The 22,253-nt window shown below is 43.0% G+C and overlaps 2 protein-coding genes across 2 annotated transcripts in view; both read right to left on the bottom strand.

Annotated features, from left to right (window-relative positions):
• Positions 1-22,253, bottom strand: part of CNTNAP2 (contactin associated protein 2) — a 2,268,074-nt gene that overhangs the window by 308,604 nt on the left and 1,937,217 nt on the right. The window contains exon 14 of the mRNA XM_040431924.1: positions 20,597-20,753. Within this exon, the coding sequence (XP_040287858.1) occupies positions 20,597-20,753 (157 nt within the window). The remainder of the gene's footprint in view (positions 1-20,596; positions 20,754-22,253) is intronic.
• Positions 1-22,253, bottom strand: part of LOC121001043 (carboxymethylenebutenolidase homolog) — a 921,426-nt gene that overhangs the window by 373,081 nt on the left and 526,092 nt on the right. The window lies entirely within an intron of this gene.

Genomic DNA, 22,253 nt, shown 5'->3' with positions numbered 1-22,253 from the left:
GCTCAAAATCCACTAAGGCATTTATGCAGAGGAACAAGTACAACGTTCTGGAATGGCCATCTCAGTCCCCAGACCTGAATATAATTGAAAATCTGTGGTGTGACTTAAAGAGAGCTGTCCATGCTCGGAAGCCATCAAACCTGAATGAACTAAAGATGTTTTGTAAAGAGGAATGGTCCAAAATACCTTCAACCAGAATCCAGACTCTCATTGGAACCTAAAGGAAGCGTTTAGAGGCTGTAATTTCTGCAAAAGGAGGATCTACTAAATATTGATTTCAGCACACTTTCTGTAAATCCAATACAATTAATTTCACTTCTCAAATATCACTGTGTGTGTCTCCTATATGATATATTTAACGGAATTTTTTTTAACGTAACAACCAATGATTTATACAGGAAAATCATGACGATTAACAAGGTTGCCCAAACTTTCGCATCCCACTGTACGTTAGCGTTGTACCTGTTGACCTTATGCTGACATTAAAGGGGTTGTCTGGGCTTTTACTATTGATGACTTATTCTCAGGATAGGTCATCAATATTAGATTGCTGGGGATCCAACACCTGGCACCCCCGCCAATCAGTATGAGGAGACAGCACGTGCAGTGCGCACGTGCCATCTCCCTTCTCTCTTCCTGTCCGCTGCTGCATTCTATGGTTTTTGCCATAGACATAGCAGCAGAGCAACAGGGAGAGAGAAAGGAGATGGCACGTGCACACTGCGCGTGCTGTCTCCTCATACAGCTGATTGGCGGGGGTGCCGGGTGTTGGATCCCCGGCAATCTGATATTGATGACTCATCCCAAGGAAAGGTCATCAATAGTAAAAGCCCGGACAACCCCTTTAAATTGAATCTGTCACCATGATCTCGGACTATTATATACAGTAATACATGAGTAGTATTATAGATATGGAGTCCGGATCACTATTTTTTATTTTCCTACTACCCCCCGTTCCTCCGCTGTCCGCTTTCAAAGCTGCACTGAAATACATAGTCAGTTAGTGCTGTGCTCATATAATGGAGAGGCATAGTTTAAATTATAACATGTGTAACATAGATTATTTGCAGTGCCAGTTCACTATATTTCTTTCAGTTTGTGTACAGTATGTGTGACACATGTATGGCTGTGTTCCCATTACGTTTGATAAATACATGCGGTGTATGAAAAAATTTAAAAAATAAAATAAAAATTTGCCCAAAATTAGTGAAATGCAATTATAAAAAATTGCCACGTGTTCATAGCCTTTAAGTATCAGAATTGAAAAAAGTGTTTTTTTTAGAGACATTGTCACGGAGGTTCCCACGATAGGTGGCAGGAGATCTGTAAGACTGGCAACACGTGATTTAATCTGACATGTTTTCCTTTTGGATCAAATGACGTCTGTGTTGTATCTGCTGCTTGCCACACCTTCTATCCCCAGGTGTGGCTATTGTGGTCATTTAACCTTCTCTGTTTATTGTTGTTTCTTCCACTATGCTATGTGGTTTATAGCTTCTGTTGGACTTGTGGTTAGCTTGTGTTTGGTTCTTGGCTGAGTTCCTGGTACTACTAAAGCTTCATTGAAGATAAGTGTTTCCGTTCCCTTTTGTATTTTATTTATATGTGTGTGTTGCCTTTACCTGTTTGCCATTAGGCCTGAGGGAGACTCCTGTTCGTCTTTCCCTTTGAAGGAACAGGTAGACTCAGTCCTGACATTAGTTCCAGGGTCCTATAGGGTGAGATAGGATTCTAGGTATCCGGTGTATGAACTTGCCTACCTTTGGGGCCTGTTCATACTGGTAGTCTGTCAGGACTGGAGTTAGGGTTTTCTCTAGGAGGTGTCCATCTTCCTTCCCTAGTTTCCAGACCTTATTCCGGTATCCTCTTTCCCTCCTATGCTCGGTGTGGTGTTTTCCCCCACACACAAGAGTGAGACATGTATATGTATATACTATGTACATATATATGTCTTTGAAAGATATTCACACTGACACATACATGTTTATATGATGCACATACATACAGTACATATAGACACATACTCACTAAGGGGGCAGGTAGATCAGTACACATAATCGCCGGGTCTTCACCCCCTTCTACATTCCTGATGAGCTACAGCTGCCTTTCTCAGCAGTAGGTGATATCTCTGTATACAGTGCAACCTGGGCTGTACGTAGTGCTCCTCTCAGCCTCCTAGCCCATGGGTGGGTAGCATCCTTCTGCAGAGAGCACCACTCACTCTCCATATGCTGATTAACCCTACACTGACTTAGGACTGTTAAGGAAGGATCACTGTTGTTCAGCTGCCCACCCGCTTACTTCCACTAAAGGGCAGGCAGCTGAACAACACTGGATGGTTTTTACTGTTATACCTCAGTATACTTTCCTATCTGTGCTTTCCTTTTGGAGAAAGTTGCTGAGAGTGCTTCCTATTTTTAACACATTATATCATTGTGGTAACCACACTTTGCTTCTCACTAGGAGACGCTGCCTATGGCAAGATTCTCATTTTGCCTCATGGCAGATCCACCCCTTTATGGAGTTATCTGGACTCATCCTGGATGGCATATCAGAGGAGGATTGGGCATATTGTTTTTCAACTGAAATGTATAGTTTCCTAACCCTCACTCATTCAGATTTGCTCAAAAGCACAATTTTTGATACTATATAGAAGTACTGAACAGTATTGATATCAATAAAGCTTTTGGATGAGATAGGAAACTGTAAAAATTGAGTGTATCTCTCTCACTCAAACTCTTTTTTCACCCACCTCCCTCCTCTTTGTAAACTTCTATGTACGGTATGTATGTGTGTGTCCATCTGCACTTCCTCCTTTTCCTCTCCTACTTCACAGACTTCTATAGACTGCATCCCTCAGAGAGTTGACAGTCCATCTTAATAGACCAAGATTGATTTAGCCAAGAATTCAGAGTAAGCGAACACTTTAGTGTGTATGTGTGTGTGTAGGTGGGGGGGTAATAACCTAATAAGTATTGAAAGAGGCAGATAGAGAGAAAGATATATTACAAGTTACTTATATCCCCCTGTACAATTTATTTATGCATAAAATGTTGAAAATGGAGAAAGAGGTATCTTTGTGTTAACAACCCTTTTAAATGTCTTTTATATACCCTAAAAGGTTAATATAAAAATGGATTTTAAATACAGTTTAACTTGAAAAACAGTCTCAAGTTATAATAGTCTCAAGTAACAATATATCCAACCTACAATGACCTTTCCTGAATGTTTCCTGAGCAAAAACATTCAACTTACAATGTGTTATCAAGTGCCAGAAAGCGTCTGCATTCCTGTGGTGAAATGACTTAGCAACAGTGAAAAGCGACCAGAACAACATAGAAACATAGAAACATAGAATGTGTCGGCAGATAAGAACCATTTGGCCCATCTAGTCTGCCCAATATACTGAATACTATGGATAGCCCCCGGCCCTATCTTATATGAAGGATGGCCTTATGCCTATCCCATGCATGCTTAAACCCCTTCACTGTATTTGCAGCTACCACTTCTGCAGGAAGGCTATTCCATGCATCCACTACTCTCTCAGTAAAGTAATACTTCCTTATATTACTTTTAAACCTTTGCCCCTCTAATTTAAAACTGTGTCCTCTTGTGGTAGTTTTTCTTCTTTTAAATATGCTCTCTTCCTTTACCGAGTTGATTCCCTTTATGTATTTAAAAGTTTCTATCATATCCCATCTGTCTCTTCTTTCTTCCAAGCTATACATATTAAGGTCCTTTAACCTTTCCTGGTAAGTTTTATCCTGCAATCCATGTACTAGTTTAGTAGCTCTTCTCTGAACTCTCTCTAGAGTATCTATATCCTTCTGGAGATATGGCCTCCAGTACTGCGCACAATACTCCAAGTGAGGTCTCACACGTGTTCTGTACAGCGGCATAAGCACTTCACTCTTTCTACTGCTTATACCTCTCCCTATACATCCAAGCATTCTGCTGGCATTTCGTGCTGCTCTATTACATTGTCTTCCCACCTTTAAGTCTTCTGAAATAATTACTCCTAAATCCCTTTCCTCAGATACTGAGGTCAGGACTGTGTCAAATATTCTATATTCTGCCCTTGGTTTTTTACGCCGCAGGTGCATTATCTTGCACTTATCCACATTAAATTTCAGTTGCCAGAGTTCTGACCATTCTTCTAGTTTTCCTAAATCCTTTTCCATTTGGCGTTTCCCTCCAGGAACATCAACCCTGTTACATATCTTTGTGTCATCAGCAAAAAGACAAACCTTACCATCGAGGCCTTTTGCAATATCACTTATGAAGATATTAAACAAAATTGGTCCCAGTACAGATCCCTGTGGAACCCCACTGGTAACATGACCTTGTTTTGAATGTTCTCCATTGACTACAACCCTCTGCTGTCTGTCACTCAGCCACTGCCTAATCAACTCAACAATATGGGAGTCCATGCTCAATGACTGCAGTTTATTGATAAGTCTTCTATGTGGGGCAGTGTCAAAAGCCTTACTAAAATCTAGATATGCAATGTCTACTGCACCTCCACCATCTATTATTTTAGTCACCCAGTCAAAAAAATCTATAAGATTTGTTTGACATGATCTCCCTGAAGTAAACCCATGTTGTTTTTCATCTTGCAATCCATGGGATTTTAGATGTTCCACAATCCTATCCTTTAATAGGGTTTCCATTAATTTGCCTACTATTGATGTCAGACTCACTGGTCTATAGTTGCTCGATTCCTCCCTACTACCTTTCTTGTGAATGGGCACGACATTTGCCAATTTCCAATCTTCCGGGACGACTCCTGTTACTAATGATTGGCGATAAGTATACACATGATTACTGAAATGCGTGTACTTATTGTTTAGTGGCACCTTTGTAGAATATGCAGTGCTATGTAAACTATACTGTTCTCGTGTTTGCTACATGTACTGTAATATAACCTAAACTACAAAAGGTCCCAGCACTTTTACAAATCTAGCTTCATTTTTTAATACATTGACTCTTTTATTAATCCTTTCCTTAATCCATTGTAAATAAAAAAATCTTAAAAATGTTAACCTTGCTTAAAGGGCTTGTCTGGGTTAAATAAAAACTCAGGCAGCCCCTTTACATGTGCTAAAATACCCTTCCACCCCTTTTCTACCCCTGCCACCTACAGCAATGTGCTCTGGTACTGCCTGTTTCTGACATTAACTTCCTGGCTGCAGTAGTGATATCCTGTGCACGCCAAGTCGCCATATAGACAATCACTAGGCTCAACAGTATACAGGACATCACTGCTGAATACCATAAATGTCAGAAAGGTTTGATCCTTAACACTGGGACCCAGTTCTATCTCCATGGGGCCCCCAAAGCAGTGGAGTACCTCTAATAGAGGCAGAACACACAGCTGCTATGGGGCTCATGGGAGGAGCGGGCCTGGAGTGGATGGAAGGCCCCGTCCCTGATTATACTACCACAACAATTGCTGCTGCTTGAGTCCCTACCTGGGGCTCGGGAGGGCCCTGCTTCCCCTGTGCTCAGGGCCCCCCTCCCCCCTGCAAACTTTGTGTATGTTCCTTTCCTGGCTGCCGTAGTTACAGACAGTCCCCACTGGAAGACAAAGAGAGAGCTGAGCGCTAAACTGGCCAATCAGTATTTAGCAGTGCTAAGAGCCTGCTGTTGATTGGCTAGCCAAGCGCAGTCGACAGATACAGAAGTGAGTGGGCAAGAGTGCGTGAGGACTTCTGCTGCTCCGATGTGTGACACCATACTGGCACTGCCTGGCTCAGTGAAGGCTGACTGCCAGTGTTCTGTCAGAAAACCTTACCTCGTCAGATTCCCTTACCCCATGTGACTTCCGGGGGTGTGCCGGGGGTGTGCGCCTCCGCAAGCGCAGTACCACGGCATGGCACCTCCACGCAAGCGCAGTACCAGTGCATGGGTAAGGTAAAATTACAGTGAGCGTTGACTCATGGACGCGCGCACGGACACCACACGTGCGCTTTCAGGGGTAAGGAGATCTGACGGTCTTGTGTCTTGTTAAATCTCCTTACCCTCATACTGCGCACGCAGATTTTACAATCCCTATTAGGGAATTATTAATATGGGGGTATTATAATTAAGCACAATATGGGGCTGCTACTAAAGGGGTTGCTTTTGGGGGTACTGTAGGGGCACTATTAATATTGGGGGCAGTCTAAGAGCACTATTATTATGGGAGGACTATCTTTATGGCAATATAATTTGTAAAGTATTTGGGGGCATTGGGAAGCAAAGAGTCCACAGTATTGGGGGTGGCAGCAGAATGACAATGTTGGGGAACCTAAGATGTCTGTGTGCCCAACTCTGCAGAGACAGCAAGAACCACTATTGCGGTTGTTATGTGTAACTTCGCATTTGTGTGACTGCAAAATCCCTGTTAACAGGCCGATTAGGTGCAATTTATACATCCCACCACTAGATGTGGATAAAGTGCAGGTCCTATATATATTCAGGTCAGGCCTAGTGAGACAGATTAGTCAAGGCAGATCAGATTATCTAGGATGTAGTCAGCAGAGAGCAGATCTGAGGTAGTCAGATCAACTTAGTGGGAGGAAAGATAGAGTGAAGACTTCGCAACACAGATAGGTGAGTGGAGCCAACTTCGCTAGAAGGTGTTTACTCAGATGCTTATGCGCAGAAGAGCGTTTTCCTTCTGTAGCTGGACTATAGACTTGCATCCCCAACCAGTAGGAGAAGAGTTTGCCTCCCTGGAAAAGAAAACAAGCATTCCTAGGAATTCATCGGTGATAAGAGCCATTATTTAGGGCCACAGACACCTTTGCATGGTGGAGGTTTATAGCTTCAGGCAGCCACACCAACCTTCTGAGGGACAGTTGAGTTTTCCTGTCTACACATACTTAGCTTGTAGGGGAAAGTCAAGGAATAGGATCCAAGGCATCTAAAGGAACCAGGTACACCTAACCCACTGCTCCAAAACCAACCAAGCACCTGACAAGCCCTAAACAGTGGATTTGCAGTATCGTCTCTGTACCATCTAAAGACTGCATAAGTGTACCACAGCAACTGAAAATCCACTAAAGTAAAAGTTGTGAGTTGCATCTTACCACTGTCTACCTCATTATTAATACCTATGGTTGTACCACCATTAACGGTACTGGCGTCACGACAAATTACATCAAAGGACTCAAAGCTGCAACAAGCACCCTTAACACTCTTAACATCAAGGGCACCTCAACCACCATCTTGGCTGATGCTTCCTACGACAGAGCCTGCCCCGGAGGATTTCGTGCTGTCCACCTCAACACTGTGCTGCCGGCCCAGGGAAGCTATCTGCTAACCGTGAGTAAACTGATGAACTGTGTGTTATACCATTTGACCTCTCATCGGTCTACCGTGAACCTCACATGTACCCCCTGCGACTAGCTGGCTGCATGTATGTATGTATGTACAGTTGAAACCAGAAGTTTACATACAGTATATAAAAAGACACATATGCATGTTTTTCTCAATATCTGACATGAAATCAGAATAAACCTTTCCTGTTTTTGGTCAATTAGGATTACCATAATTATTATTATTTGCCAAATTCCAGAATAATGAGAGACAGAGAATGCTTTAAGGCATTTTTATCACTTTCTGCAAAGTCAAAAGTTTACATACATTTCCTTAATATTTGGTACAATTGCCCTTAAACTGTATGACTTGGGTCAAACGTTTTGGACATCCTTCAACAAGCTTCTCACAATAGTTGGTCAGAATTTGGGCCCATTTCTCCTGACAAAACTGGTGTAACTGAGCCATGTTTGTTGATCGCCTTGCTCGCACCTGCCTTTTCAGCTTTGCCCATACATTTTCAATAGGATTGAGATCAGGGCTTTGTGATGGCCACTCCAAAACATTGACTTTGTTATCCTTAAGCCACTTTGCAACCAGTTTGGCAGTATGCTTCGGGTCATTGTCCATTTGGAAGACCTATTTCCGCCCAAGCTTTAACTTCCTGGCTGATGTCTTGAGAAGTTGATTCAGTATTTCCACATAATCTTCTTTCCTCATGATGCCATCTATTTTGTGAAGTGCACCAGTCCCTTCTTCAGCAAAACAACCCCACAACATGATCCTGCCACCCCCGTGTTTCACAGTTGGGATGATGTTCTTAGGCTTCCAAGCTTCTCCCTTTTTCCTCCAAATGTAACGATGGTCATTATGGCAAAAAGTTACTTTTTTTTTGTCAGACCCCAGGACATGTCTCCAAAAATGTAGGTCTTTGTTGCTGTGGGCATTTGCAAACATTAATGTTTCTTTTGTAGCAATGGCTTCTTCCTGGCAGAATGGTCTTTCAGCCCATGTTGATACAGTACTCGTTTTACTGTGGATATTGACACAATCTTACCAGCTTCCGCTATCATCTTCACAAGGTCTTTTGCTTTTGTTCATCTCTGGGACACAGAACCTGTCTCCTTCCTGAGCGGTATAATTGCTGGACTTTCGTATAATTGTTTGTACAGATGAACAAGGCATCTTCAGGTATCTTGAAATTGCACCCAAGGTTGAGCTCTGTGGTGGTCACTGTTAAAGCGGAGAGCGCTGTGGATGTTACTGTTAAGGGGGCAGGCCGCTGTGGAGGTCACTGTTAAAGGGGCGAGGTACTGGAGATGTCACTGTTATAGTGGATACTGTCGCTATCTTTTAATGACACACACAAACATTAAATGAAATAGATGAAATATACCTGTGCGAAACCAGGTCCTTTTGCTAATATATATATATATATATATATATATATGGTGAGACAGTGACAGGTCTCACACAGGTTAGAGGCAAGGAAGAGGTACTCAGGCTGGCATAAAGCACCTCCCAGGGTGCCAGTAAGGGGGGAGTGTGTTACCTGTGGAAAGAGGCCTGGAGGCTGTGCTCTGTACAGCCAGGAAGCTGTGGGACATTGGCTGGGAAAGCCGCATAGGTTCACGTGTGTGTGAACGGTGACTTAAGTGAGTCAGGAATACTGTGTTTAGTTAGAGCCTGGATGGGCGAGTGTTTATTGTTTTGTTGTTCTATTTTTGCTGGGGTGCCACAATAAATGCATTGTTTTGACCTTGAACCTGGTGTACTGAAGCCGTATCTGTGAGGATGATCCCCTGAAAGAAAGCTACCCCTCACAATTGGTGAACAATGCGGGCAAGAGGGCACCAGGGAACTGGCGGGCACCAGCAAGGGCCGTGTCCATGCAAAAAGGCAACACAAACGTGAAGTATTGCTAGGGGCAACAGAAAAGTGAGAGACTGACCTGGGAAATTTTTTTGTGGTCTCTGATTAAATGGACTTGCGTGCTGAAAGTCTGTTGCCATGGGTCTCGTAGAGGAATATGCCAGACGGTGGTCGCATATAAGATGGTGAGAAACCCTGGCCAAGGAGATGGGATATGCCCCATGGAAATTGCTGTGCTTGAATCTAGAGCTGGAGGCTTTGGAGGCACAGCTGCAGATGGCGCTGGAGAGAGAGTCTTCAATGCTGAATGGACACTTTGTTAAAGTCCAAGGTGTCTGTGATGGACCTGGAGGTTTGGAGGAAAAGCTCATGTGTGCCGTTGGCAAGGGCAACCAACGGGAAGAAAGTGAGATGGAGAGCGGTGCGGCTCTCAAGAGTACAAGTGTTTACGGCCAGTGTGCACCGAGTCCTGGAGAGGATGTGCAGAGGAGACGTGATGCGGTTGCTAGGTGCAACCAACCACAACAGCATGCCGCTGTCCAGCAGTTATGGAGCGGAGAAAGTGTTTCATATTCTGCGGCTGGAGATCCCAAGGAAAAGTCTCCAGAGAGTGTGACTCCCCATCTGGAAGGAGGCCGGAGTCAAGGTGTTTCTCGTGGTAACAACTGCAGTGAGGAGTCTGCAGGTGATCGTGGGATGGAGGATCCTGGAGCGTCCTCATCTCCCAGGACTGCCGAACCCATGACAACAATGGGTAAGTGCGTTCCAATTATTCCGTGTGTTGCAGAGAGTCAGATGATCCTGGTTAAGACCAGCCTAGTGGCTGAGAACTATGTGTGGGACTTTCATGGGGATAGCATGAACAAGGTGGCTCTCACTGAGTGTGAGACTCCAGTGGGAACTGGGACTAATGATCTTGGTAATGTTAAAGTGCTTGTACATGAAGTGAAGTGGGGCCGTGGTTTCCTTTTAGCATGGGGACTGTGGGGAAATACTTCTGCAGCTAGTGAGGAAACTCCTGCAGAACCCTTTAAGTGATGTGACCATTGAAAACAATGGTGCTGGTAAAATTCAAAGTGATGGTGCCAAGAGTGCGGAAATGCAAAATGAAAATGTGATGTCATATGAAATATGTGGTGACAGTGATATGCCTTTTCCGTTGCAGGATGTGGTCAGGGGAATAGCGCTCCCTGGGGGAAAAATTATAAAGAATGCAGAAATGCTGATCAATGTTGAGAGCACACAGCTGGGGGAACCCACTGTAGAAAATGTGCAGGAAAGGGTGGCAGTGCTAGAGGGTGTACCAACCAGAGGTGGATAAGCAGTCTCCACCTTGTTCTATGGTTAATAAGGAAATGTCCCAGGTGGGGATTGACTCATCGATGCCCTTAGGGGTCAGGATTAATAATGACACGAGCGGTGTATGTGACATATGTGCTGTGACCGATAGCAACTCGGAGAGTGAGGCTGCCATGTCAAAGTCTGGTAAAACGAAGGTGGTTGCTAGTGGCAACCAGGAGATGATCGTGTCTGACAAGATGAGTGGCAAGTCTGTGAGCTTGGTTTGGGAACAGAGAATACCTGGTGGTGACTGTATGCTGGAAGGGTGTACAGAACTGGTGATGAGTCATGGAGGGGCCGCTGATAAAGTGTTTGTGGATGTAACCGGTGTCAATGCTGAGAGAGAACCTGAGTTGGTGTTGGTGATAAACTGGGCTCTGCTGGTTGTGGCAAAACAAGGGGAAAACTGTGGTTGATGGAGATGCCCTCTCACCAGCCTCCCGTGGTTATGCATGTGTTCACCCTCACGGGTTTGAACAAAGGGGGAGGGGTATGTGAGACAGTTACAGGTCTCACACAGGTTAGAGGCAAGAAATGAGTGCATAGTGTGGTCCACACCCCTATTCCACCACAGGTGAGACTAGTTAGAGGTACTCAGGCTGGCATAAAGCACCTCCCAGGGTGTCAGTAAGGGGGAGAGTGTGTTACCCGTGGACAGAGGCCTGGAGGCTCTGTGAGATGGGCAAGGCTGAGGGAACACGAGGCTGGAAGATAGCCTGGAGTTGGGGGATGAAGCGACGCCTGGGAGGGTCGCAGGGCCATAGTCAGGCGGACTACTGAGCCCCAATCCCCCACAAGAGACACTGGACTGGAGACAGTGGGTGTACTGTGCTCTGTACAGCCAGGAGGCTGTGGGACATTGGCTGGGAAAGCCGCATGAACGGTGACTTAGGTGAGTCAGGAATACTGTGTTTAGTTAGAGCCAGGACGGGCGAGTGTTTATTGTTTTGTTTTGTTGTTCTATTTTTGCTGGGGTGCTACAATAAATGCATTGTTTGGACCTTGAACCTGGTGTTCTGAAGCCGTATCTGTGAGGATGATCCCCTGAAAGAAAGCTACCCCTCACACTATATATATATATATATATATATATATATATATATATTATATAAAGCTGAGTGAATGCATGCATGTATGTCCTCTAAAGGAATCCGCACAGTCACATTTACAATCACAAAACTTTGCACAGCCGCTTCCTGTGACTCGGGGAACATCATAGACGTGTTTTGAGTGGAAATTTTCAACCTGCGCTTTCCAATTATTTGCCAAAAAATATGCTTATTAACCAAACCGCAAAACTACAGGTGCCATCGTCTGTTGGCTGTTGTGGCAGTTAGCCTGGATATTCATCAGGTTGCATATAGAAACCAATCACAGCTCAGCTTCTATTTTGCTACAGGTCATTAATATTAGCTCTAATTGGTTGCTATAGTCAATGAAGGACGGACATTCTTAGTATAAGACAGCTTATGTATGAGTTAGTCTACTTTCACACTTGCGGCAGGCTGTTCCGGCAGGTGAACAGCCTGCCGGATTCGTGCTGCCACTAGTGCACCGTGCTGCCATAAGTCCGCTCCGGCCCCATTGACTATAATGGAGACACATGTGGTAGTTTTATTCCGGCCGCCTCTCGGCATGTTTGCCAAGCTACGGCTGGACCTCCGGCCCGCCCCCATTATAGTGTGAAACTAGCCTTAATATGATTTTGATTGCGACGTTTAGCCAGCGTTCTTGTAGAGGCTGATGTAACTCACATGACCTTAAGTGTATACTGATTCTGTGGGTTTTTATATACTGTCAATTAAAGACAATAATGCCTTGTAAGAAAAGGAATTTGATTGGAGGATTGTCATCAGATGCTAAGAGAAAAGCCGTATAAGGGGGTGGGTTATTATGAAAATCACTGTTACCGACATGGGGTACTGTGGAGGTCTCAAATAAAGGTCGGGTGCTGTGGAGGTTACTGTTAAGGGGGCAGGGGACTGTGGAGGTCACTCTTAAAGGGGCAGCTGCTGTGGAGGTCACTGTTAAGACAGCAGGGTGCTGTGAGGTCACTGTTAAGGTAGAGGGGTACTGTGGAGGTCACTGTTAAGGGAGTGGGGTACGGTGGCAGTCACTTTTAAAGTGGCGGGCGCTTTTGAGGTCTCTGCTAAGTGTCAGGGAACAGTGGAGGTCACAGTTAAGGGTACTGTCTGATATGGAGGTCAGTGTTAAGGGGTGGGGTGCTGTAGAGGTCACTGTTAAAGGGGCGGGCTGCTGTGAAGGTCAAAGTTAAGGGGGTGGGGAACTTTGGGTGGGGTCAGTGTTAAGGGGTGGGGGGCTATGGAGTTCACTGTTACGGGAGCGGGGTACTGTAGCGGTCACTCTCATGAGAGATACTGTTGATATCTTTTAACAACACACAGAAACATTAAATGAAATATTCCCGTGCGAAGTGGGGTCCTTCCTTTTCCTTCCAGCATGTGCTGATTGGCTGATTTACAGCCAGGTGAGGTCAAATATTAGACCGGATTTTAATAGGCTTCTACCACCAGAAATACTGTTATGTAGCTGACTGACAAAAGCGATGGGCTAATGTCAGCACTACATAACAGTATGTTTCTAACATTTGTCCCTGCAGCCGTTTTTGTAAAATAAGCACTTTTATAATATGCTTATGAGCCTCTAGGTGCTATGTGGGCACGGGATTTTATCAACGATGCGGTGGACCGTGGCATCAATCAAGAGGAGCTGGGCGGGCAGAACAGGGGACCTGGGCGGGATAAAGCGTGAGTGGACAGAGCCTCTAGGTGCTGATTTTACGCCCACATAGCACCTAGAGGCTCATTAGCATATTATAAAAGTGCTCATTTTAAAAAAACGGCTGCAGGGACAAATGTTAGAAACATACTGTTATGTAGTGCTGACATTAGCGCATCGCTACATAACAGTATTTCTGGTGGTAGAATCCCTTTAAGTGCTGGTCTGGGTTGTGGCAGCACCTGGCTGTCCTTAAATAGGCAGCTGGGCTCAGAAGCCAGGTCTCTGTGTTGGGATCTGGGAGCCTTGTGTCTTGATGAAGGCTTCCTACCTGTTTGGTATGAAAACAGGTTGGTGCTGCTATCAGCAAGGACTCTTTGAGGCAGAATTGCAGCATGTTGTGAATTACCACCAACACCGCAAGATGACTTTTTGCTTGATTATGACTGCTTGTTTTGTCACTTGCCTAAAGTGTGAATAAAACACTGAACTGTTTGATCCAAAGAACTTGTTGTTGCCTCTATACTGCGTCCACTAATCCTGTCTACCAGAGCAAAATCCCACTATATATATGCATAAATTGTATTTTACATGTGTGCGGGGAGAGAGGGATCCAATTCAGAGTTTTTGCTATGGGGCCCCATGATTTCTATGTACACCCCTGCCCCAAAGTGAAGTGAACTCAGCAGCGCATGCTCAACCATCCTCCAGTCATCATTATGGAAGTTCCAAAAATAGCTTCCTCGGTTATCTTTGGAAGTTCCATAACAGTGAATGGAGAGGACAACGCACATGTGGGTGCCCCATTCCCCGGGGCAAAATCCCACGGCTTGTTGGCAAGTGGGATTTTGACTCATAGTGAGCCACTTCCAATAGGTGGCGCTGGGCAGATGGTTCTCTTTCACGGGAGATACTTCTTTGCATATTCATTTCCAATGGCGTATTCCCACTAAGTCTCCATACAGGACTGATCTCTTTAAGGAGATTCAGCACCCTCCCTAATCTTCAAGATAGTGGAAAAAAATAGATAATTAATATAGTTTGTCAGACATGGGTAACAGGAGTATTTATGGCCATGGTATACAGTTTTTTTAGAAACTGTTTTTATTAAAGAGTGGCCCAAAAATAGAAAAAATAATAAAAAAGCATTGCTTACCTTTACCGATCCCTATTACTGCCATTCTGATGCTGCTTGGGTCTCTGTTGCTCTCCACTTTTTGTTCTGGCTCAACAGGCCTAAAATGCCAGGAAATGCCTGCTCATCCAATGGCTGGTCTTAGTAGTGACCGACCTCAGCCAGTGATTGTGCATGCTTTTCCTGAAATGTCTGGAGTATCGAGCTGGGACAATAAGTGTAAAGCAGTGGGGACCGGAGCAGCATCGGACCAGCACTGGATCCTTGTAGACCTGTAGTGCTTCGTTTTTTATTCTTTACATTTTCATGCCATTTTCTTTTCTCACCGGAAAAACTCTCTAAATCCCAGTGCACACAATAATAATAATGTTAATAATGAGACATTGTGTATATATATGTTTAGAAAACCCAGTATATGTTGTGATCCATTTTCTGCTTTGATTTACAGTAAAATTGAAATACACACACAAAAGGCACACATTATCAACTTTAGTAATATAAATGTAAATTGGAAATGCAGTGAGGTATTGCCTAACGAATAAAGGCCTTGCAGGAGTATTCAATCATGTAGATGGCAGGTCTGACTGCAGTACTGAAGTGTGGACATCATTGTGATAACATATAGAACAGGCCATTTTTCCAGTATGTGCTGTATAATGGCAGTTTGTGTTGATGGGCAAATGGCTTTGCTACTGTTCTATTATTATGTTTGTTCAAACCCGACTCTGATTAAAGTGCTATAATCAGTTTACAGCTAGGTTCTGTCTCGAAGCTTTTAAGACTATGGGAATGCAGCTAGAAGAAAACTGTATGCTAGTAGCTAGTATGCTAATTTAATAAATTCTTCTATTAGGTATCGCTGTAGGCTTTTAACTCTATAGTACATATACAGGGGACATTGGTAAAAAAAAAAGCAAAATATTAGAAGCAAAAATGATCCAATATCAGTGTTATTTTAGGGCAATATTCTTGTAACAATAAAAATTTTCAACAAAGCAGTGATATATCCCGTGGCTGCATATTGACTAGTTTTGTCTATATTTCAAAGTGATTATCTGCTTTCGATAAGCCTACTTTGACATTTTTGGAATAGATCTCCAAAAAGGCTGTTCCAGCACAGAATGCCAGGGATCAGTTGGACAAAAAAATGCTGCATACAGCAGTTGTTGTGCAGCCGATCCCGGCATATTTTCCAGGTAGCAACCGGATCTCCACTGGACCCTATTATAATCAATGGGGCTGGTGGGCATTCCGGTAACATCTGGTACTGCCTGATCCGGAGAGGTCCCCTCACAATTACCCACCCCCATAATCAGCCAAAATCTGTGGAGTAACCTGTCTGTAACTGTACAATCTTCTTAGTGTGCCACTGCAGACTTAAAGGGGTTGTGCATATAGAATAAACGTCTTTTTATTTCTCTGGAATGTCACAACCCAAGTATCATTTAAATTAACAGAATAATCCCTACTTGTTAGTATGCCTGGTTTTATAGAATTGATTATGCTGATAGGTGCTCTTTAAAGGGGTTCTCCAGCAGGGATTTAAAAGGGCTGCAAGCAACTAGTCTAAGAATGTGCGTAGGACTGGTTGCCACCACTTGCAGAGCTGCCTCAGGGGATGAGAGTGCAGGGCCTCACTCTATTTTACTCTGCTCTACAATACATAGCAATGATGTGATCCTGCCTACAATATGCCATCATGGCTGAGCAGCCCTACAGGAATGCTCAACAATGTTTAGTATATGAGGTAACCAGTCCCGCTCACATTCTAGGACAGGTTGCTTGTGACCATTTTAAATAATTCCCAGAGAACCCCTTTAAAGATGCATATTTTCTTCGTTTTTTTTTTTAACACTATATTTCTAAAGCCATAATTTTTTGTTTTACCATCTACATGGCCATATGGGGGCTTGTTTTTTGCTAAATTTGTTATTTTTATCACATCATTTTGGGCAATATCCATTGTATTGTATACCTTTTACAACTATTTTTGGGTGACATCATCAAAAACATGGAATTTCAACCATTGTGTTTTGGGGTCTTTTATGGTGTTTGCTATGTGGTATATCTGAAATAACTATATTCTGTGGGCTTGTGCAATTGTGCCAACATGTTAAAGACACCTACATTTTTCATTGCTTCAGTAAGAATATACCAATAGCCCAAAAAATATATATATATAAGACGCACATGCCCATAAGACGCACCTAGGTTTTTGAGGAGGAAAATAAGAAAAAACATATTTTTAACCAAAAGGTGTGCTTTTGGTGGGTTTTGAACTAATGGTGGTATGTGGATAACACTATTATGGGGGATCTGTGTATGACACACTGTTAGGGATCTGTGTATGACACACTGTTATGAGGGATCTGTGGATGGCACTGTTATGGGGGATCTGTGGATGGCACTGTTATGGGGGCATCTGTGGATGACACTGTTATGGGGGCATCTGTGGATGACACATATATAGCATCTTATGCTATATATGTGTCATCCACAGATATCCCCCATAACAGTGTCCCTGTGTACAGTAAATAGTGACCCTAATACAAGTGGGGCCGGCAACTGGTGTTAAAATCACTGCGGGGCCCGGCGCAGTCACTGTACTGTAATACACTGGGCCCCGCACACACCAGTATTCAGATGTAAACTGTAGGCAATTGATATGTTAACTGTAGGCAATCCATATTTAAACTCACTATTGAACGCCCATACTTGCAGGCAGGCTGGCCGGTCACACACTTCCTCACGGCGCAGGCTTCGCCTGCTTCATTAATAAAGTGTGCGGAGCATGAGCCGTGAGGATGTGAGTGACTGGCCAGCCTGCCTGCAAGTACGGGCATTCAATAGTGAGTACTAAGGTATGCGAATTGCGCTACCTTGTAGTTTAAATATGGATTGCCTACAGTTAACATATCAATTGTCTACAGTTTACATCTGAATACTTGTGTGTGCGGGTCCCGGTGTAAGAGTACAGTGACTGCACCGGGCCCCGCCGCGAGTTGCCTTCAGCCCCTCCTCCCTACGATGTAAAAAATGGCAGCATTTGCCCCATAAGATGCACTGCCATTTCCCCCCCCACTTTCGGGGGAAAAAAGTGTGTCTTATGGGGTGAAAAATACGGTAATAGCCTATGGTAAGAAAAAATAGACTGCAACTTCCTGACAATGCAATTTTCTGTTTTTCTTGAATTTTTTTTTAATTTTTTTTTACTCCTTGCCTTACTAGAGCCACTTCGCAGAGCTTCATTTTTCAGTTTGCAGTTTTGTATGACGGCTTTTTTTGTGGGAAAAGTTGCACTTTCTAATGGCACCAATTAATATTGCATATGATGTAGTGGGAAGCTGGAAAAAATCCACATAGGATATGTGGAAAAAACCTGCAATTCTGCCATATTTTTATGGGTTTCATTCTTACTGCATTTTCTAACTGGTAAAGCTTACATGTCAACTTCATTCCGTGGGTCAGTATGATTACAGCGATACCACATTTTTATAGTTTTCCTTGTGTTTTAATACTTGGGAAAAGATTAATATTTTATATGCATTGCCATATTCAGACCCCCTTTACCTTTTTTATAGTTATGTCAATGAAGCTGTTTGGGCTCATTTTTGGTGGGGTGATCTGTAGTTTTTATTGATACTGTTTTGGGGGTGTGTATGACCTTTTGATTACTTTTTATAAAAAAAAATTGGGAAGTCAAGGGACAAAAAACAGCAAATCGTAAATTTAGATTTTCTTCCAATATGCAGTTTACCATACGGGATAAATATTTTAATGATTTAACATTGCAGCCTATGGGAAATTTACTATGTTTCAATGGAGCCCTGTGCTGTGCTCATTGGTAATAGTGAAGTGAAGCACAAGCTAACTTAGCCAATGGGAGCTGTGAATCTTTTTAAGTGTTGCTCACTAGTCCTCCCCAATAGAGAAAAGTTTGCAAATCAAAAATTCTGCATCACAGCCCAGAACTTTAATCACTACACTATATAGCTGCATAGCCAGTAACAAAAAATATAAAAAATATGAGACTTATACTGTATAGGTCTCAGTAGAAGAACAGTACAGTAAAAGTCTCATATTTTTCTTTTTTAAGTAACTGGCTATGCAGCTATTATAGCTGAGTGGTTAAGTGTCTTGCCTCAAATACAGAGGGTTGTGAGTTTGAATTCCAGCCGAAAATTTTCTGAAATACAGGCTAAATTTGATTTAAATACACTGGGGTGTCCCCAAGCACTGACTCCATATATGGACATAGCTATATATGGAGTCATAGCAGACTCCTAAGCCGAACTAGAGTCCCGACACCCTCCCCTCTTCAGAGCAGGTGGTGCCTGGGGTTTTCCCATTGAGCTCGGGTGCGCTAATCCAGAAATTAATTATTTCTACTATAAGGGTAATTCCAGGATATAAAAATTACCATAGTTTTGATGTTCATCACCAAAATGTAGCTTTGAATAAATGGTTTTGCTGGAAACCATCATATAGTAGCTGAATGTAAGGAGAAGTCAGTTAGGTTGAGAGAATAAATCCAGACATACATGTTTCTTCACTAAAGTTGTTGTCAGTATATAAGTATTGCCACAGTTCACTGTTTATGAACAAAACTAGCTTTGGGTCTGCTGAAAATAACTATTACGCAATGGGTGTGGAACCACTGTGTCAAAAGATCAGATTTGACTTGCGGCTGCTCCTAAAGGCTTTATTCTAGCAGTCCCCTAGCAGTCACTATTTAACACCTATACAGGGATCTGGAAATCATAGCAGGGAAACCACCAGGCTGCTACCTCCAGAAGAAGCCTCTTTTTGGTTGACAGCTGAGCCATGGGGGTTGAAAGACACCGGTATAGAGCATAAAGGGATCAGGAAAAACCATAGTCTGGGACTGGCCAAGGTAAGGGCAAGCAGAGTATGTGCAATTCAATTAACAATTTAAAGTCTGGGAAGGCAGCTCATGGTCAGTATAGAAATCAGGCAGGGGTCAGGTTAGACAGTGAAGGGTCAAATATGGGATAACAGGCAGACATTGAGGCAAATAATCATAAGTAACAGACCTCTCAAGATAGTAACAGAGTAGAACTTATTGCCCAGGCACCTTCCCACAGGGAAAGTGTCTTAAGTAACCCAGAATAGCCAGCCATTGGCTAGGAAAGATTTGGGTGTGCACACTGGCCCTTTAAGAGCTGGGGAAAGTGTGTTGGCATTCCCTACAGGGAAGCTGGGAAACAGGCATCAGCCTATGTAGAGAGCGTCTCCGGTGGCCCGGAAGGGTGTGAGTAATGGCTGCTGCAGGGGGAGTCATGCGCCATCACAGTAGCAATAACAATGCAGTGACAAGAGTTAGCATTACACAAAAGTATTCAGTTTCACTAAAGTTTGCCATATTATAACAGACTTAACGATTGCAGGCTATACAGTTCAGGTTTTTAAGTTTTAAAAGATTTTACACTGATACAGAAATGGTCACTAACCTTTCAACAAGCTTTGCATAAATGAATAGTACAGGTGAATATTAGAAACTTTGTAATATACCTTAGAAAAAATGCTTCTTTCTGCCTCTACCACTCACTCTCCCCCTGTCCTCTCCATAATCTTCTATGCAGCATGTAGTGATGAGCGGCAGGGGCATTATTAGAATTTGTGATATTTTGCAAATATTTAGACAAATATTCACCATATTTTCACGAATTCGTTATCTCCAGTCATTATTTTCTTGATTGTGGAAATTGCCAAGTAAAACATTTGCGATAAAAATTCGCATTACGAAAATTCGCAATGAACACTACTCTTAAAGTCAAAGATATTGCAGACTTCTCATTGGCCCACAAGCTAGAAGCAGTGAGGGATCATGTGTACTGATTAAAAAAATATCTCGAATATTCGAAATTACGAATATATATCACTATATTCTAAATATTCGTGAATTCTCGAAGTGCCGATATTCGCGATAAAAATTTGCAATTCGAATATTCGTGATCAACACTAGCAGCACATAATCTGATCCTACAGTGAGCTGACTGTCCATATCGTCTCTCAAGTCCGATTTTGTAGAATGGTAGAAAAATATATTACATTTCTTACTGTATATTCACCTGTATTATAGATTTATGCAAAGTTTGTTGAAAGGTTATGGACCATTTAACAATCCATCAACAAGTTTGATCAATGATGGCTATTTATAGTTAGGATGGTCTGTAAGATACTCACCATTGCCTTTGGTCAGCATCACAGTTACAGTAGAATCTGCTGTCGCTGCAGTTCCTATCAATTCCACATGAACATTTCTGAATGCCAGGTCCAGAATTGCCCCAATAATAATGTTTCTCATTTCCTTTCCCAACCCACCATGTGTATGGATTTCCATCTGGTAATAATAAAAACAGTCAATATTAATTAAATAAAAAGGAACAACTACAGACAAGTAAAGAAGAAAATAATACAGTGTTTTTAAAGGGATTAGCTACGTTCTAGTTACTGATGACCAGTGTGTTTGTATGATGACTATATGGCACTTACTAATATAGCCTTTGTTGAATTCTGTGTCATTTTCTATATTTTATAAGCCATGCCCCCTTCTTTGCCAAGTGTTTTGCGCTGTCCTCACTGATGGATGGTCATGTGATCAGGCAAATCACCCCATGTGATGCCTTCTCCTTTAAAATATACTGCACCTTCCATCTTCACTGTAGGAAGTTTGTATGGAGGAGGCAGACTGATGTGCCTGGTCACATGACCCTCCATCAGCGGCCATCTTATGGACAGGTCTTCTGTGTGGACAGCACAGAAGATTTGCCCAACAAAGGAACATATCTTATGAAATATAGCAAATGGCAGAGAATATCAACAGGCTATATAAGTAAGTGTCATATGGTCATCTTACATACATATTGGTCACAGTAAGATTAGCCAGAAAGTGTCCAACCCCTTTAACTGAAAAACAACAAATTATATACAAATTTGACATATTATGATGATATGGTGAGTGATGTACTGCAAGAAGAAATTATACACTTTAGCAAAATCTTGACTCTTCCGTACCTATGAACAAGGTCGGTCTAGAACACCAGGGGGACCTCTTCCTTGGCCAGTAACGTCACTGTACATCAGTCATGTGGCCTAGCCCTATTCAAGTCAATGGGTTTGAGCTGCAATACCAAGCACAGCCTCTACACAATGTACGGCGCTGTGCTTAGTAATCTGCCGGAAGGCTGTGACGCTCACTCCAGTCAGCATCATGGCTCCCTGAAACAGCTCATCGGCAGGGTGACCCTTCCAATGTGATAATGATGATCTATTCTGAGGATAGCTAATCATTATCATTTCCCGGATAACCCTTTTAAATTTGCACAAGCACTTGTTCTGTAAAGATGGTGGGTAGGACCTAAGAGTCATTTACTTTGGTTGGACCCAAAAACCTCAGTCTAGAAATGCAACATATTTTTGTAAATATCATTTCGTTACAGCAAACCAGGGTTCTTTTACAGATGAGCCAAGATTGAAATGAATAACATTCTATATAAATCTTCAGGGAGTCACTAAATTTCATTGCACTGCTGCCTAATAAAGGTTCCTTAACCACCTCCGGACCGCTGTACGCACAGATGCGTCCTGGAGGTGGTTGATTCATTCCGCCTGGACGCATATACGCGTCATCTCGCGAGACGCGAGATTTCCTGTGAACGCGCGCACACAGGCGCGCGCGCTCACAGGAACGGAAGGTAAGAGAGTTGATCTCCAGCCTGCCAGCGGCGATCGTTCGCTGGCAGGCTGGAGATGTGTTTTTTTTAACCCCTAACAGGTATATTAGACGCTGTTTTGATAACAGCGTCTAATATACCTGCTACCTGGTCCTCTGGTGGTCCCC

Source organism: Bufo bufo, chromosome 5 (assembly GCF_905171765.1).
Source record: "Bufo bufo chromosome 5, aBufBuf1.1, whole genome shotgun sequence".
Classification (NCBI taxonomy): Eukaryota; Metazoa; Chordata; class Amphibia; order Anura; family Bufonidae; genus Bufo; species Bufo bufo.
The sequence above is the reverse complement of the archived record's forward strand: the minus strand, read 5'-3'. Positions and strand labels throughout refer to the sequence as shown.